The 19,329-nt window shown below is 42.3% G+C and overlaps 1 protein-coding gene across 1 annotated transcript in view; it reads left to right on the top strand.

Moving 5' to 3' along the window:
* dcc (DCC netrin 1 receptor) overlaps positions 1 to 19,329 on the top strand; it is a 276,917-nt gene that overhangs the window by 203,088 nt on the left and 54,500 nt on the right. The window contains exons 13-15 of the mRNA XM_066659309.1: positions 13,993 to 14,134; positions 17,786 to 17,896; positions 18,649 to 18,843. Of these exons, the coding sequence (XP_066515406.1) occupies positions 13,993 to 14,134; positions 17,786 to 17,896; positions 18,649 to 18,843 (448 nt within the window). The remainder of the gene's footprint in view (positions 1 to 13,992; positions 14,135 to 17,785; positions 17,897 to 18,648; positions 18,844 to 19,329) is intronic.

The raw sequence follows: 19,329 nt of genomic DNA, 5'->3' as shown, positions 1-19,329 counted from the left end.
GGGTTGTAAAAATATATATAGCACATTGTAAATGACAGCATCCATTTCCACAGTGTGATAATGCTTTATTTGAGGCTCTGTGCTCTTTCTCAAGCTTCTTTTACTCGATGCACCCATGGGCATCACACTGGCGCACCTGCTATCCTTTGGATCTAGTTGAGAACAAACTTTTCAGGTTTGCAAACAACTTAGATTGATGCAAATGTACATTTTTGAAGAGCATTTGAACAGGTTCCACATTGGTGGAACAGGGCTAAGTGTGCAAGGAGTTTGGGTGAGTCCTCTTTGTGTCTGTGTGGGGCTCCTCCAGATGCTTTGCTTTTCTCCAACTGTCTACCAAAGACATATTGGTAGGTGGATTGACTATGTACATCTTGCCCCATCCCCCACTTTTCATGCCCTTAAACAGAAGAAGCCAACCAATATGGGAGCTCAACCTCAGTCTCAAGCCCTGAGCCAAAGGCAGGGCTGAGACTATGTAATGTCTCTCACTATGTCTGGCTCTGGAATTACCTGTCGGCATCGTCCTGTGTTTCCAGGACCTGAAAGACTGGTAAAAAAATAAAAATAAAAAGTGGGGGCATCAAGGGTGAGGGTGAAACAAGATATTGTGCTATTGCTTCCTTCAGTTTTTATTTTTTGACCATCGTCCTGAAAGGATAAATGCTTTTAACCCTTGACATTTCCGATCTTGTCCTGATGGAAAGCGAAGATAGAGGCAGTAAGGTCATCTGTGGCATTCAATAAGTTCTATCACATAGATCACAAGATATCAGTGCCTGGTGGACCCACTGTTTCTGGACAGTTACGTCTGGGCATTATTATTTCTGCTTTTTCTCAGTGGATAGATGTCTTCATGATGGAATGAATTATAAATATAAAATAATGTAACTACAGGCATTTTAGACACAGGTGTTTGACTGTGGCCACAGCTTGTATCATCTCCATGGAACAGCTCGCAACATCATGAGAAGCTCTGGAGCAACTGCACATGAACCTCAAGTCACCATGCTCAAGTGCTCTAGGCATTAAAGCTCCTCCCCCAAAACCAGAATTAGGAGCAGTGGAACTGTGTTCTCACCGTCCTTGAGTGATTCTTCCATCTCTTATAGGAGTCATCTTCATAAAAGGCTTCTAATGAGGTTCAGCACGCTTGAAGGAGAGCACTAACTTCCGTTCTGTTTTGTAAATCAACAACTTGCCTGTGATGGGTGGAAAAAAAAGAGCTGTTGCAAAATGATGATCTGTTCCTTCATATTGTTCTGTTATAAAACCATATGCAGAAAGGTTCTGTCAGGAACCAAATGTATTTGTACTATACCCTCACACCATAGAACTCCAAAGAAAAGCTTCATTTTAAGGTGGAAGGAGATTTATTTGCTGTTGAGTTGGTGAATTACTGCAGCTTAGCGCTCCTGCAGCATTAGATTAGAAGCACATCGGGTCGTGTTCTAAACCTCCCAGCCCTCCTTCTTTCTCTCTAGTGAGCTAGGGCCCCTATGCGGGGAAGAACACAAAGGCAGCCGGCATCAAGGCTGTGCTGAAAGCAGCTGATAAAGCACTGTTTACGCGAGAAAATGGCTTTCCATTGTCTGGGGATGAATTTGCATGAGTGATGAATCCCTCCTCTCTCAGCTGGAGGAACAATGGCTGTCGGGATCGTCCAGACTCTCCACTGGTGGACCACGGACAACCTTCAGAACTTTGTTACCTGGGTGCCTTTAAAGGGGCAATGACTCATTTTACGATCAAGATGTAGCAATCTAAATTCATGAATGTGGAATTCCATGGAATGGGTGGCCACAAGGAGGTGGCCATGTTGACAATACGTATAGTATAGATCAAATATCTACTATTTCCAGGCCACTTGGTTAACTTCCAAGTCTACCCATTCTAATTCAAATGTTCTTTTTTTATCTTTGTCACTCTGAAATATCTCAGACAGCCTTTTATGTGCTGATTTTCAAAAGATGATGTTTGTACATGACATTTTTGGCAGGTCTTGTACCCACATTCCTGTTTTCTCACTGTTATTTGCCTGTTTTATCAGCTTAAAAGCAAATGTTTTGGCTAAAATTCAACAAGAATCAGTAAATATATGAAGACAATATAATATAAAATATTTGTAGCATTTTCCAATAATGATTCATTATGTTTTATTTAATTATTGAAAAAGCAGGCACGCATCTGAGGGGTACAATTAACAGTTACACATTTTAAATCCAGCTTAAAATAGGTGCAACTGTTTTTATAATATCCCAGTTAAAATTTGGTGAATATATATATACATACATACAGGTGGGAAAAATATTAGCGATAGCACATGACCTCAATGCCAGAGGCTTTATTATTATTATTATTATTTTCTCCCAGGTGCAGCAGATCTATTCTGCTACCCAACAATCGCACCATGCATCATGCTTAGGGAGGGCACACTTCCCATAAAAACATTTTCATTTTTCACAGGAAAATGAAACTGTTTATTTGTGTATCATTTTCCTCCCAGGGGGGACGGGTTATTAATAGATGGAATCAGGTGGACTGCCCCCCTGAAAAAGCAGAAGTGGGGAATGTAGGACACTATATCTGTGTTGACATAAATGGCCCTAACCATAATCTCTCAGACCCTTCACACCAACACTCGCCAAATTACAACAGCCCATAAACCTCCTATACACTTCCACACTGCTCCTATATCAGTGCTTAAATCATCTGTAACTACTCTGTAAACACCAGTTATTCGTTACTCAGTCCGGCAACCATGGAGATCATAAACGTGTAGAAATAATGAAGAACTCAGATCAAAACAGTTACATATAAAAGGTCATAAAAAAAAAAACTACAAGTAAAATAAAATATCAACTTTTTATGACATCCGTGTCTATTTTTTAAGAAAGTACACACACAGTAAAACATATTTAAGAACTTAGATTTAGATATTTAGTTAGTTGTCTTTTTTAAACACTATAATTATTATTTAAATATTATGCAGTTTCTGTTTATTACAGAAGTAAATAAATAATAGTGAAATTATGCACTGAAATGTAAACGTTTCTAATCACCTGTGACTTAAATAATTTATATTCTTTTCTGCACAATACATATAAAATAATACAATTTTATTATTTTATATTAAAATGTTTCAAACAAGACCCCAAAATATATTAGGTTTAGGTTTTCGATATTTAATGTATTCCTATTTAAACCATTGGTATGTTTAAATCCATGATTGGGTAGCTTCTCAAATTGATAGCTTTGGTCTGTTAATTTAACAGTTACTATGTAGTTACTAAGGAGTTACCATTAATTACATACTTACATGAAGAAAGTTAAAAATATCCACTACAGTTCAAAGTTTCTGGTCATTTCCTGTGAACTATTAATACGCTTTTATTTACAGTTAAACATATATAATAATAACTGTACAATATAATTATGCTTGGTTTCAGTATTAAACACTAGACCCCAAAAGATACTTTGAGATGTGTTCAGTTGTTTATATTCTGACACTATAATTTCATTTGAAACAGCTTCAGTTTACAATAATGTGTATTAATTAATTGCTGTATTGTGTGGTTGATAAAATGAGCTGATATTGATGAGCCATGGTTTAACACAAATGACAAACTCCTTCATTTGGAAACGGCACAAAATGTGAAACCAGTTTAAAAAAACAAAACTGGACTGAAAATCTCCAACGTTTCTTGTTTACGGAAACACACTTTACAGATTAGCATTGATTTACATAATCATCTCTAAAGCTTATGCTTGAAATTTATAGAAAGATTGAGTCTAATTTCTTTAAAGAACAGTTCACAGACTGTAGAGAACAATAAAACATCAATGTTTGTATTAGTGCAGTTCGTCTGGAAAACTAGCCTTTATTCCTGGACCTTGCTGAAAGTTTCAGTGCCCTGTTGACAGTGAGAATAACTGCCGGCATGAAGATCAATCTCAGCCAAGAGGAGTTCTATGTGTGTGTGTGTGTGTGTGTGTGTGTGTTGCTTTCTGAGGATGTAGTGCATTTACATAACATTTCATGGATGACACAAGTTGAACAAGAAGCTCCTGGAAGCTACAGGGAGATATTATTGATGCAGAGTGGGAGTGATGTGAATCTGAGAGAAAGGAAATAGAGAGAGAGAGAGAGAGAGAGAGAGAGAGAGAGAGAGAGAGAGAGAGAGAGAGAGAGCAGGTTAAAAGAGAGAGAGAGAGAGAGCAGGTTAAAAGCAATAGGCAACAGAAATGGAAACAATACCGGCAGTGTTTTTGAAGGACGAACAGCAGAATCTAAAAAACTCAACATTTAGGAATGCGTGGGTGACAGCAGGTGGACACTAAATGTTTCTGCAGCCAAACTCTGTTCAGAAAACATTGGAGAACGTGAAGTCATACACCAAGTGGAATAATATTAAATGGAAAACAAATAATAAAAATCAATCAAAAATTCGCTGGCATATGACGTTGTTGCTTCTCAGATTATTACAATCAACAACAAGAGGAAGTGGCAGCATTTGTTCTATTATTGCTAGTTCTATGCTATTATTATGAACTCACTCTGTATTTACCATGTAGTTATCATTAATTACTTAGTTACAACACAGATTTGGATGGTGTCCTTCACCACCATCATCAAATCCTTATCTGTGAGACCATCTACTAAAACAATGGTGTTCCATCCCTTCGGTGCGTATCCAGAGACGCTGAAAACATACACAATCAGGGCAAAAATTTGGGTACACATTAATTCATTTCTTGTTTGAAAGTCAGGATTTTTAATGAGCATCATGGTTCTGTTGTAATCATCTGGAAGATTGCAGTGAGGATTTGATGGCATTCAGGTAGATGGGAATTATGTGCTGATGATCAGAGCTGTTGAATTGTAGATGCTTTCAATGTTGGAGGGCTTTTTTTCCACTCGAACTGATACTTGGCATTGAGTGTTGTGACCGTAGGCACATGTGCAGCTGCTCGAGCCTGGTGTGTATCCTCAAAGCAGGTGAATTGACCCATTACAGCTACATGAATTCGAACGGTGCTGTCTCCCATTAACCATTGGTTCAGGGTAAAAAAATCTCACGTACCTGTTATTGATTGCAGCTTCAAAGCTATACCCAATGCTTTGGATTCCACTTCACTTTCCTGGAGCCCAGCATTCAGCCCCACTGCCTTATTAATCTGGAGCGGAAGTGAGGGGGTGCGAGTGGAAGGAGAGGGAGATGTAAACGCTCTCCGAGGAGGAAGAGAAGGTCAAACTTTAAGCGCTGGCCATTTTTACCAGCCGTGAAGTGGCCTTCAGATGGATCTCAGGAGGCTGCTGCCAGACTGAGCTCTGGAAGGTGTTTTAAAGAGGGAGCACTTTATAAAAGCGCCGCATATTGTCGCCCTGGTCAAAAGAAAAAAAAAATGCATTGAAATAGAAGAAGTGTGTTAAACGCTTGTTTATGCAGTGGTGTGGTCCGCAAACGGCTTCAGAAATAGTGTAGCAAAGGAGTTGCTGTCCTGAGAGTTTCCCTCTCAGACAAGAACAAATGCAGGTTACTTTAGGATTCATTTTTTTTCATCAGTTAATCAAAGTGACTCACACTTGACACAGACATTGACACACACAATGGCTCTATCAGCATATCACTAGCAACAACTCATGCACGTAGCATGTGCTCGATGGATACATGACTCTAAAACAATGGTCTAAGTTGGCAAATGTGTGTATCACACACTTCAGGTGTGACACCAGGTTGTTTTGTGGCCACCGTTATGCCAAAGTCCTGGCCACTGAAAGTTCATTTGGCTTTAAATTAATAATATCACAGTGATTCCATTTGAGTTTGATTCTTTATCTAAAGAATCACTTAATCAGAAAATATCGCCATGATTCAGTTTGTTTAGACTGAGTCATATTCGTATGAGTGTGTGTGTGAGTGGATGTGTGTGTGTCTGTGTTGCCCTGTGAAGGACTGGCGTCCCCTCCAGGGTGTATTCCCGCCTTGCGCCCGATGATTCCAGGTAGGCTCTGGACCCCCCGCGACCCTAAATTGGATAAGCGGTTACAGATAATGGATGGATGGATATTCGTATGATTCATTTTTGTAACACTGCATCAATATTACACAAAATAAACACTGATATATTAAAATAATATGGTTAATTTTGCTCTATTTAACACACACACACACACACACACACACAATATACACACATACTCCTTGGCTTTGATTGTGAGTAGGCACGGCTAGAGCGCATGTCCAGTGAGACTAAGCTGAGGTCATTTTTCTCTGCAGAACTAAACAAGTCATTGAGTCTAAACAACAAGCCTGCGGGGATGAAGCTCTCTCTCTCTCTCTCTCTCTCTCTCTCTCTCTCTCTCTCTCTCTCTCTCTCTCTCTCACACACACACACACCCACACACACACCCACACACACACACAGTTGGCTGACTGCGGTGTCAAATTTGGTTGTCAATAGTGATTGCAGGGACAGGGTGGTCTCAGGTGGCTTTAAGCTTTAATGCTAACTGTCCTTCACTCTGCTGCCTGATGGAAAGTGCTGAAAGTTGCCGTGGCTTAAAGGCTTAAAGTAAAGACTCATTCAAAAGTTGATTTTTGAACACTTTTAAAGAACCCCCTTAGAGACGAGGATCTCTGACCTCATCTCGTCAAATCTTAAAGCCATGTTATAACCTTTACATTTTTTGTAACACTTCAATTATAGCACATACGTAGCAAACATAGCATTTTAAAATGCAGATCTCAGTACGCCACAGTGATTTCAGTATGCCCCATTAATACATGAATGAGAATTGGTTGAGAAGTTATTACCATGTTATGTATATATCAATAACAGGAATTTGGTGACATAGTTTTTACAATGTAATAAATGCGTAATAAAGAGATAACTACACAGCAATGTTTGAAAAGCATAGCAAAATGATGGTATTAACCCTCAATTCAACTCCCAGCTGTGCAACATTAATTTTTAATCTCTTAATACTGCAGTACAGTGCATGTCTTTGGATGTGGAATTGTATCCTACTGTCCCAGAAGTTATGGCAGTATCAGCCAGGTCTTAGTCTGGATATCCTCTAGGCATTTTAATACTGTATGAGCAAGAAATCAATGCTAAATAAATAAAATAAATCTTGGGGTTTATGATTTTTGTTGAGCCAAAAATGTCAAACACAGTAGTTGTACCATCTACTCTTCCTCTTGCAATAGCATCAATCCATGCTTCAGTTGTCTCTGTTACATACGTGTATACACGCTACGTTACATCTGTACATCATCCGTAAGGTATTAGAGGGAGCTCCATCACTCCAGAGTATGCAGCACTTTCTTGCCTACACTTGGCATTGCACATGGAGACCAGAGACTCATCTGAGGCAGCTTCATAGATTCACAATATACTGGTCAGTGTTTTCCTATGGAGATTATGTAGATTGTGAGTCAAGCTTCCTCAGCAGTGGGGCGTCTAAGAACTTTAGCATGCAGCTTAGCTCTAGTGTTCCAGATGAAAATATCCCAGCACTCCTGCTGGGTTCCCTAAAGCCCCTGTGATGATTTGAGGTGTTGGATGAAGTTGTAGACTCCCTCGAATGCTCAGTTAGAGGCCAATGTTATGCAGCCGTAGATGCAGCTGTGGGTGAAACATTTTTATTTGATTTATATGATTTATTTTTTGGGGTTGCTGGATGATGAATGAACCCGAGGAGTGTTTTGACAGCAGTCAACAGTGTTTAGCCGCTACTGACACTATCGCCGGCAAATGCTCGACTAACAGAGCACTCCACGAAATTGCAGGCAAAAAACATTTCGCTTGAAAAAACAAAAAGGAAAACAGAGAAACGAAGGGAAGCAGCCACCGTCAGAGGGCTGTGAGCTATTTAAGGTGGACTTGCACTTAAACGCTGCCAGCGCGCAGATGGAACAAACTTGTTCAAGCTACTCCTCAAAAATCTGCAAAGTAAGCCAATGCTCTCTCACCCCACCTCCTCCATCTCTCACCCCTTCTCTCCCTCTCTCTCTCTCTCTCTCTCTCTCTCTCTCTCTCTCTCTCTCTCTCTCTCTCTCTGCACCTGTCAGTAGAGTTGGGGACCACATTGTTCCATACCTATTCTGTCCTGTTCTACACGGGATAATTAGTGAGAGGACGGGGCCAAAATGACACTCACACTTTCTATTTTAATGGCTCCCACTCCTCTCCCATACACACACACACACACACACACACACACACACACTCGTCTCTTCAACCTGCTGTAATCAATTAAGAATACGGACCCAAACCCAGGGAACAGGTGCCAGCAAATGTTAATGAATTCATCCTCATCAGTGGCGCTACTGCGATATGCTAACGGAATGAGCAACACTCACTTAAGCTAATGAATGCACCAGCCACAGATAGAGAGGTGTTGGGCCCATGAAGAGTTTTCGAGAAGCCCACCTGGGTCCCTAAAAGTGTGTGTACACAACATGTCCTCCCAAATATTGCATCCATCGCTGGCAAAGTATTCAAAAGTAAACATCCAACATCGGAAACCGGACATGTATCTGATTAACGTCGAATGTAGGGTTATATCATACCCCAGCATTGGGCTGTGGAACAGTGGAACTGTGTTTTCTGGAGTGATGGAGCTCCACACAACACCTTGAGAAGGAGTTAGAGAGGAATGTGTGATCCACAACCTCACCGTGGTAAGGTGGTTGAGTGCTATCAAATCCTCACAGCAATGTTCCGGTTACTAGTGTAAGGTCTGAGAGGAGTAGAAGCTGTAACTGTGGGAAAATTCAGGAGAAACAGTTGGCAAGGAATGTCCACTCACTGCCCACTCTGTTAGACACTCCTACCTCGTTGATCCACCTTGTAGATGTAAAGTCAGAGAGAGCAGCTAATCTAGTTGCTGCACACTTTGTGTTGCTTGACCTTCATCAGTGGACACAGGACACAGGACCCTGTTGACTGGATGGTTTGGGTTTTTGGACTAAAATAAACTCAAGAAGCACATGCTGTGTCTAATCCATTAGTACCAGTGCAACACCACCACCAACTTCATTCATTATCTGTACCCCTTATCCAGTTCAGGGTCGTGGTGGGTCCAGAGCCTACCTGGAATCATTGGGCACAAGGTGGGAATACACCTGGTAGGGGGCGCCAGTCCTTCACAGGGCAACACACACACACACATTCACACCTACCGACACTTTTGTGTCATCAATGCACCTACCATTGAGTGTTATTAGATCATGGAGGAAACCACAGCACCCGGAGGAAACCCACGTGGTCACAAGGCGAACACACCACACTCCTCACAGACAGTCACCTGGAGCGGGACTCGAACCCAAAACCTCCAGGTCCCTGGAGCTGTGTGACTGCAATACCACCTGCTGCACCACCGTGCCGCCCCCACCAACTTCTTAGTGTTAATGAATCACTGAGAATCAACAATGATACAAATAAGTAGGGTACCCACTCTGTTGTTGTCCTGAGGGTGAAAAGGGGCTAACAAGTATGCAGAACAACAGATGGTGTGCAGTCTGTGACTGTATAACTACAAAGTGCACCTATATGATAAGTGGAGTTACACAAGCTAAGATATACACTAACCATTGTATTTGATGACTTACTGAGAGAAGTTTGGGGGTCTCTAAGGTGTCTTAGACTCAACTGTACCCCACCCAAAGACTGGGGGCTATGCTGCTATGCTAACTGACTAAGGGGCCCCTGCCTGAGCTTAGGTAATGAATGGACAAGCCAGATTGTTGGAAGACATTTTACAGGGTCTTAGCCCAAGAAGAATTAGCTGCACACCTGGACTCTAAGGAGGGTCCGAACTGAGGGCCCGAATTGAGTGGACACGGCTCGCTAGCTATCACAGCTCAACGGATGCGAGGGGTGAGAGTCGCAGGGAAGGTGCGACTAAACCTGGATGTACTCAACGTGTTTGGCAACAGCGCAGCATGAATTTTAATTGGTTGATTTGCATGTTAACAGGCTTCCTCACCCTCCCTCTCCTCCTCCTCTGCAGATGGCAAGGCCACCACCCCCTTCCACACTCGGCATCTGGCACTAACACTGAGCCGACACTGAGCCAACGCAACAGTCACTAAACATACGACAGTGTTCCTGTGCAGGCAGAGCATGCGGGCTTTTAAAGGAGTCATTAATCCACCTGTGTAGGCTTTGTTCGAGGCAGGCTAGAGCGGTCCTAGCCAGTTTTACGATGTAGCAGGTCTACTCCCTGCATGGAGTCAGGTGATGGAAGAATACTGAGTGTGTGTTTACATGTCCACAGTAGTTATCAATCTTTATCATTCATTCTGCACGTTTACAAGCCCCTTCTTCAAGGTGGTCTACATGAGTCACCCAGTAATCCAGTGGTTATTATGGTTAAGTATTTGGGCACCTGCATGTTTCTGCTCACCTTGTGTACTTTGTCCTGGCAACAGCAATCAAAGAAGACCAGGCATCTCTGTCCACCACACCTTCCTGGAGAATCCCAAGTTGTTCCAAGGCCAGATGGGAGACACAATCACTCCAGAGTCTTGGCTCTACCTGAGAGGTCTCTGGTAAACCTCCAGAGCAGGGTGACCAAGGGGCATTCTTATCAGACGTTTGAAACCACCTCAAGTGGCTCATCTATATTCCAATCTCCTCCCATTTTCAGAGCGTCACATCCAAAGCTCTTAATTCCAGGTGTTTGCCATTGGTTTCTTGCCTGGATGACAGCTGATTAGCACACAAGCTCTTCTCTCGAAAGCAACCTGCTCAGTGGAGAACCTGACAAACTGTGCCAAAACAAATTGCATCAAAAAAAAAAAAAAAAGAAAAAGAAAAAAAAGGAAATTAACAAGTCAAATTTAATAAGGCCAGGAACATGGGAATGATCCACCAGGCGTAGACACGTCTCATAAGTTGAAACCCAGCAACCATTGGCAGCCTCAGCAGAGTGCGGACTTAGGAAATGACATAAACTTAAGCCAGATATAGGGGACCTAACTCAATCCAAGCCACATAAACGTCATCGAGGGCAGGTTCTGATGATGGTGATCACAAACCCCACTCTGACTCGTTCCAACAGTTATAAATACTGGTTCTACAAGGGATCTTTATTAAAGAAAATTATTCTTTATAGGGGTGGCACGGTGGTGCAGCAGGTAGGTGTCGCAGTCACACAGCTCCAGAGACCTGGAGGTTGTGGGTTCGATTCCCGCTCCGGGTGACTGTCTGTGAGGAGTGTGGTGTGTTTTCCCTGTGTCTGCGTGGGTTTCCTCCGGATGATTGTCTGTGAGGAGTGTGGTGTGTTCTCCCTGTGTCTGCGTGGGTTTCCTCCGGGTGACTGTCTGTGAGGAGTGTGGTGTGTTTTCCCTGTGTCTGCGTGGGATTCCTCCGGGTGATTTGTCTGTGAGGAGTGTGGTGTGTTCTCCCTGTGTCTGCAAGGGTTTCCACCGGGTGACTGTCTGTAAGGAGTGTGGTGTGTTCTCCCTGTGTCTGCTTGGTTTTCCACCAGGTGACTGTCTGTGAGGAGTGTGGTGTATTCTCTCTGTATCTATGTGGGTTTCTTCCAGGTGCTCCGGTTTCCTCCCACTGTCCAAAAAACACATATTTGTAGGTGGATTGGCGACTTAAAAGTGTCCGTAGGTGTGAGTGTGTGAGTGAATGTGTGAGTGTGTGTGTTGCCCTGTGAAGGACTGGCGCCCCCTCCAGGGTGTATTCCTGCCTTGCACCCAATGATTCCAGGTAGGCTCTGGACCCACCGCGACCCTGGACTGGCTAAGGGTTACAGATGATGAATGAATGATTATTTATAGAATCCTGAATGTTCTGCATGATTAAAGAGATCATAGAGCTCCATTACTCCAGAGAAAGAAGTTCCACTGCTCCACAGCCGAGTGCTTGGGGACTTTCTACCCCTCTTCCTGCAGCTGTATTGGGCATCACGAGTTTGTATTTGGGACTATACAATGGTAAAACCTCTGGCTACAATCACTGCACCATAAATCTGTGAATTTAACAACAGGGCTGGGAGAGAGAGAGCGAGAGACACAGAGAAAGACAGAAAGAAAGACAGAAAGAAAGAAAGAAAGAAAGAAAGAAAGAAAGAAAGAAAGAAAGAAAGAAAGAACAAGAGTGAGCAGAAGTGCGAGAGCTTTGTTTACCCGCTGATCATTTCCGTAAATGAAGCTCTGGTTCTGCTTGGCTGCCATTGTTTTCTTCATGCTAAAGACCCTGTCAAAACAATTAATTTCCTCCACGGCTTTGGTGAGCAATTAAACATGTTTTTTTTCTCTCTTTTTCTCATAATTAACACACACACACACACACAACATGCAGCCAGTGTTAATGCAGCAGTGCTACCTATAAAACAAACAGAGCATATGACCCCTCCTCTCCAGACACACCACCCATGTGCTGCTTCACCCTCTTTTGCCGTCTCAGGGCTGGACAAATGTGACTCATTCCTGGCTGGTCCTGTGCTCACTCAGCCTTTTCCAACCGATACAGTTTGTGGCAGAATTGTGGCAGCATGCCTTTTCTTCATTCTTCCCATATTTCTTCAGGCTACAGTCCACCGCTGCAGTCCCTCTGCTAGCTGCCCATGTCTGATACAATGCCAAGAATGGACTTACCTCAAGTGCCAGATCAGTTGACCACTGAGAAAGCTCGCCTGTGTGTTGTGTTGAACCGTACCGCCATTATTCCATTATTCCAAGCTTTCTTTAGCCAATATATACCCATCAGCCACCAACAGTTGATATGAACATCACTGGTGATCTACACACTTTAAAAATGATGGCTCTACAAGGGTTTTTTAGTAAAAGAAATTGTTTTATATGGAAAACAATGTGCTGTAGATGGTTCCAGTAAAGGGTTCTATATATGGCACCAAAAAGGGTTTCTCTATTGTAACACACATTACATTGTAACTAAAGAGGAAACCTTTTTGGTGCCATATAGAGCCCTTTTCTAAACAGTGCTGTCTAGAGAAATCTATAGCACATTCTCCATCACTCTGAAGAACCCCTTCACGATGCAAAATGTTCTTCGCTTGCTCAGGGTTCTGTATAGAACCGTTTTTTTTACTAAAAAGCCCTTGTTGAATCATCATTTTTAAGATCCTAGTGCCACGCACACTTAAAAACATTGGTTCCTCAAAGGTTCTTTAGTAAAGAAAATGGTTCTATATAGAACCCTGAGCAATTGAAGAACATTTTGTATGGATTACAAGGTCCATTGCATCATGCAGGAGTTCTTCAGACTGATGGAGAATGTGCTAGATGGTTCTGTATAGCACCTTTTAGAAAAGGGTTCTACATGGCACAACAAATGGTTCCTCAGTCGTAAGAAGCTTGAGATTGTAACAATAGAAGAACAGTTTTTGGTGCCGCCTTTGACAGTACATTCACCATCAATCTGAAGAACCCCCTCATGATGCAAAGAACCCTTTAAACATGCAAAAGGCTCATTAAGTGCTCATGGAAGAACCTTTGCAGAAACATACTTTTTTAAGAGTGGATGTCGAGGCTGTGGGGGCGCTACTTCAGGCATTAAGTAAACCGTTAGTTCTTAAAATTGATGCTGGAAGCAGGAGAAATGGGCAAGCCATTTTGGCAAGAGCTAAACTGTGATGGTCATAAGGTTTTGGGCAGAGTGTCTTCAAAATGGCAGGTCGTTTTGGGGGTGTTCCTTGTAAACAGTGGTTAACCGGTCCAAGGAAGGACAGTAGTGATATAGTAGTGAGGTCTGGTTCTATTGAAGAGTGCTTAGTTCTTGATCACATTTACAACTCCAGCCGATCCTAAGGTTACTACATGAATTCCCTTCACCCCAGACAAGTGTTCCTGTGCTCCACAGCCCAGTGCTGGGGACTTGATCCCTGAGGCTGAGATGAATCATTGCTACAGACTTTCAGACCCTGTCCCAGCTATAGCAACAGGAGCTAAGTAAAAAAGTGCTTGTGAACAGATGTCCTCACAATGTTCTCATTTGTTGTTCCAGAGTATTAAAGTGAGCTGGCAGCCTCCACCGGTCAGCGGTCAAAACGGCTTCATCACAGGCTACAAAATCCGCTACCGTAAAACTGGACGCCGCGGAGAGCAGGAGGCTCTCGAACCCAACAACCTCTGGTACCTCTTCACCGGTGAGCATCGCTCTCTTTCTCTGTCTCTATTTCTTATTACTCTAGGAAGACTACTATATCATCTACGAAGTTAAATCCCCTATAGTTATGCGTGTGTTATTTATGTGTTACTATATGGTTATTACAGAAGCTTCATGTCCCCTCAGAAACTGGAATACTGAAGCAAAACCTCATCAAAGCTGCTATAATTTAATATTAAAGTAACATGTTGTTCCAAACTTTCATGCAGAGTTAACATTCCAACAGACTCTTCTTACTGACAGCAGTTAGCGCACTTAGCTAACTCTGCCTGATTGTAAAAGAACTCTAAATCCCAGAGAACATCAGGCATGCATCCCACTGTATCACTGCTGCGCTGAAGGGAGGCTGCATTATTTATACCGGGATGTGATGTCGTGCCAGCAGCTTGGACGCTGAGTCTTTGAGTCACAAGCTAAACCGCAGCTGAGGGAGTCATTGCAGTGGTGGATGAAGTAGTCCTTGTCCATGGTCTGAAATGGCAAGGATTTTGGAAATAAACAATATCTGCTTTACATTTAAAGAGAATCAGATCCTCGTACTGGTTTACAGCACTGACTATTAGAACTGCTCTGGAGCCTTTGTTTACCGCCTCCCAGCGTGAGGTGTGACATAAGAAACCCTGGTTAATTCAGCCAGTCAGGGTTTAATACAAAACAGACCTATGAAACCAACTCCCGTCAACTTGTGGGTGGAGTTTGCAAGTGGGGGTGGATATAGAGGCGAAGACTTATTGCATGTTCATAGATCTGTTGCATGCTGATTGAAAGTAAAGGCAGGGGTTAAGCCACTTTTAAAGCAGTAGGGAATGTTGTCTTGGAAGTAACTTCTAAGTTGTATTCTGATGAAGAAAGGCTTTTTTTAAAGGTCTGATCAACTGGAGGAGGATTGTAAGGGTGTGCAAGAATGGTGAACTATAATTAGTACACATTGTATGATCCAGGGAATGGTCTTTGAGTCTATAAATAAAAGGCTGAATTCACACTGAGAGCAGGCTGCAGTAGCATCTGTTAAAATGCGCGCAACTCTTTGTGAAGATATGTGAATGGTGCCTTTTGATTTCCTTAAAAAGAACTCAGTTCTATAAATTATTCCAGGACAGTGTTGGTCTGTTTGAGAAGACACCAATGATTCCAGTCCAGATCGAAAAAACCCGTTGAATAGGAACGCACTGAACAAAGACAAATGAGACCAGCATTTTTTTTAAAGCAGTGCATTCATTTATTTTTCTCTCAATCCTTTAGAAGGTTGGACTCTATCGATGATCATCGCTTTATCATTAGCATTCAAGCACAAGTGAAAGAGCTTTGTTGCTCAGAAGAAGCAACCCACGCTGTAGGAGATAAATGCTTTTTAAGGTGGAATTTTCTTCAAAGGCAAAGGAAATGTAAAGGCTCCTGCATCAGTGAAGGACATGTGAAATGTAAAAGTGGGTTCAGGAGTTGAGCTGAATGGAAAGGATTTGGAGATTTATAAACACACACAGACACACACACACACACACACACACACACAAATACAAGTATACGACAGCTGGCTTGTAAGTCAGTCATATATGGTGACCCTAAAAGTCTTATGGTTCCACCCTCTGTCATTTATAAACTGCTCCAAAAGTGGGTGCTGTTGCTTCTTTTGTGAAACAATTAAAGCATCCATATCTAAACAAAACAAAACACAGCCACATAAATCATTCCAAAGTAAACTCATCACTCAGCGTATGCCCAATGCCAAGTGTGGGCTAGAGGGGTATGAAGACCCCTGTGTTCTCTGGAGCGATGGAGCCCCCATCTAATACTTGGCCTGCATCAACGTGAATTATTGAAGTACTGAGCACCGTACTCACACAGAGTCATGTGTATTGTTGCTTTTCAAATGCATTGTACCTACACTACTCTAATTTGCTCGGCTCTACTCACTTTTTAGCACCTGGTCCCTGGTTCATTTTCCACTACAACTGCTTCCCCTGTAATAAAACACCATCATTAATGGGAACAGTGGGGTTTGGAAACCAACACAACGCTGGCAGTAATATTAAGCGTTATTTACTCATCATCATGTTTTTGTTGTTGTTGTTGCTGTTGTTGTTTGGGACTAAACACAGCTCCGGCATCAGTTCAGACAGATCAGTAGAGTTGTTTCCTTCCTTGTTGCAGCACCTCCTTGGTGTTATTTTACGAGCTGCTGTCATGAGTTGTATAAAAACACGTGATCGCTGCTGTAGCTTGGAGATTATACAGATGGAGTGTTTGTGCTGGATGTCTGCATTCCATCGTGATTGACCACTCTCTGGCCAATCATAGCTCTGCAAGGTTTACACATCACAGTTTAATGCCTACTCAGCTCGTTTGGAACCACAGGAGAGCGGGGACTGAAAACAATGCCATGTCCAGGTACCGGGGCAAAGGCAAAGCAAAAAAGCAAATTAAAGACAAGACCAGTAGAATTGGTACCATGCCATGGAAAAGTGCCGCTATGATGTCGTTATGATATATCTGCTCATCATTGTTTTATATGTTTCCCCTCAGTATGAGCCTTCACTCTTCTGTCCTCTGACATTTTTGTGTCTGTCTTTATGGCAAGGACAAGAAAGACAATATAATAACTCTCTGTGAGGAGAGAGAGACTGCTATCATTTTCTAATGTCTTCCAGGCTTCAAGTCTATTTTTTTTACTGAACTCCTCTCCATTGTAATGAATAGGGAAGGTTGCCACGACACCCTCATTTGATCTTCTGTTCTTCTTTTTTTTTTCCGTCAGGAATTCAATGCATGTTAAGGAGGTCACACAGACACAAACAGGAAAATGGGATTTGTTGTTTTCTTTTTTTCTTTTTTTTTTATTTTCTTTTTTTTGACGTTAGCTTGAGGGCTAGCGCCCTGACAGACTCTGTTTATTTGGGCTTTTCCGGATACGGATGAAATATAATATTCATTTCCATTATCCTCCTGATGATATCTCGCTAAGTTTCCATTTCCGAGGGGATTCATTTTGCGCCGGCGCTAGCGTGCGCTATGCTAATTCCTGAGACTCCTGGGTATTCAGGGACTGGCTGGCGCATCCCGCTGGAATAATTGCTGTTTTGTATCGAGCACAGTGATGGATTCCATCGGCGATGAGGAGCCAAGACCTTGTTTACCTTCTCCCCGTCAGCGCTGCTGTTTACTAATTACAATCTCAAATGCTAATCTCCCCTTACTCCCCTTATCTCTTTGTCATCCATTTTCTCTTGTCTCCCTCTTTTCCTCATTCCCTTTTTCTTTTCTTACTCTCTCTCGCTCTCTCTTTCTTGTATCACACTCTATTGCTGTTCTTGTCTTTATCTTTCTCTTTCACACTTCTACTATCTCTCTCTCTCTCTAATTTGACCACAAATTTAACACTTGTGCTTTCCTTTTCTCTGTTTTTCTTTTAACCATTTCATTTGTTCTTTCACTCTTTTTTGTACATTCTATTATGCTATTTTTTCTTTCCTTCTTTATGAATATATTTAATAACTTTTATTATAACCTTATTATAACCTTATAACCTTATTATAAACTTCTTATTCATGACTCTTTTTATTCTCACTACCTTTTTTCTCTATTTTCATTCCCTTGCTCTCTCTCTCTCTCTCTCTCTCTCTCTCTCTCTCAGGTTTGGAGAAAGGCAGTCAGTACAGCTTCCAGGTGGCGGCCATGACGGTCAATGGTACGGGACCAAACAGCGAGTGGTACTCAGCTGAAACGCCAGAAAACGACCTCGATGGTGAGATTAAACACACACACACAGCTCCTACATTTTTCCGCTTTATCCTCCTCCCAGATGTTGCCATCTAACTCCCCAAGGCTACGCAAAAACCCATTAACAGAACATATATTACCCCATCCCCCTCCCCCTCAGCACATGTAGCATGATTAAATATTTACAGTGGACCAGCAACTCCAATGTGTTGATGTAGTACTTCAGCAATGTGTGCCTTCCTTTTAGAAAAGGACTATCACTGATACATGCTGGCTGCCTTTATCTTTAGCTGAGCGTTTACTCACTGATCACAAAGCAGTTGTTCTGGGACACGTCCAGCTCCCCTTCATCTTCCAGGGGCATTTCTGGAAGCTTCAGCTGCCAATCTGCTCTCATAAGTGCATTAGCCAGTGTGTGCCATGCTAGTGTTGTTCCAGGAACCAGTTGAGGATGTGTGTTGAGTGTGTGTGATAGGGCTATGAGTAACTGAGCCTAAAAAAGATCATCAAAGCCTTTTGGCAGCCATCTTAACTCGGGGCACGAGCCAAAAAGATGTGTTAGTTAGAGAGGAAGTTGACTTTGAAAGGATACGACCAACAGTAATCATCTGTAGGGCCCCATTAAATTGGCTGGGAGCCACTGGGAGACCAGGAGTGCAAGTCTCCCAAATGTTAGTCCAATTGTCATTTGTATTCTTTTTCTTTTTCAGTTGCATAAAATATAACAAACACTGTTGAATGTCATTGTGTAAAATGTGTCTCTGTGGTGTGCTCCAGAAACCCAAGTCCCGAACCAGCCCAGCTCCCTCCATGTACGTCCGCTCCCCAACAGCATCATCATGAGCTGGACACCCCCACTGAACCCCAACATTCTGGTCAGGGGCTATATCATTGGATATGGAGTGGGCAGCCCCTACGCCGAGACGGTCAGAGTGGACAGTAAACAGCGATACTACTCCATTGAAAACTTGGGTGAGTTTTTCATAAAATCATATCTTGAACATGCTTCTTTTAAATACGCTTTATATATGTTTTACTAATGTATTATTGTGCTAAGGCAGTAACAAACTCTGTTTAGTAATGACAGATTAATAGGGTTAGTTTGTGGTTTTGTTCTGCTGTTATCTGTAGTTTTGGATCAACATTTTAACATGTTTATGTTTTCCTTGGTCAGTGTTGTTTCACTACAATGCCCAGAATGCCTTTGGAAATCTCAATGGTGGAAGACAGATTTTTTTGTTGTTGTTTTTCTTTGGGGGTTGTGGGTAAGTGACTGGGGGGCATGGGGTTGTTATTTTTACCTTACATGTAATCCTCAGCCTTTCATGTGGTGTTAAAACTGATGACAGCGCTGTTTTGCAGTGTTAATGCTGTCTGGTAATCCATTAAATTGCAATGCTAATGGTGTCTGCTAATCCATTACATTACCATGCTAATGGGGTTTCACCTTCTAAAAAT

This window comes from Hoplias malabaricus, chromosome 2 (assembly GCF_029633855.1).
Source record: "Hoplias malabaricus isolate fHopMal1 chromosome 2, fHopMal1.hap1, whole genome shotgun sequence".
Taxonomy (NCBI): Eukaryota; Metazoa; Chordata; class Actinopteri; order Characiformes; family Erythrinidae; genus Hoplias; species Hoplias malabaricus.
The sequence above is the reverse complement of the archived record's forward strand: the minus strand, read 5'-3'. Positions and strand labels throughout refer to the sequence as shown.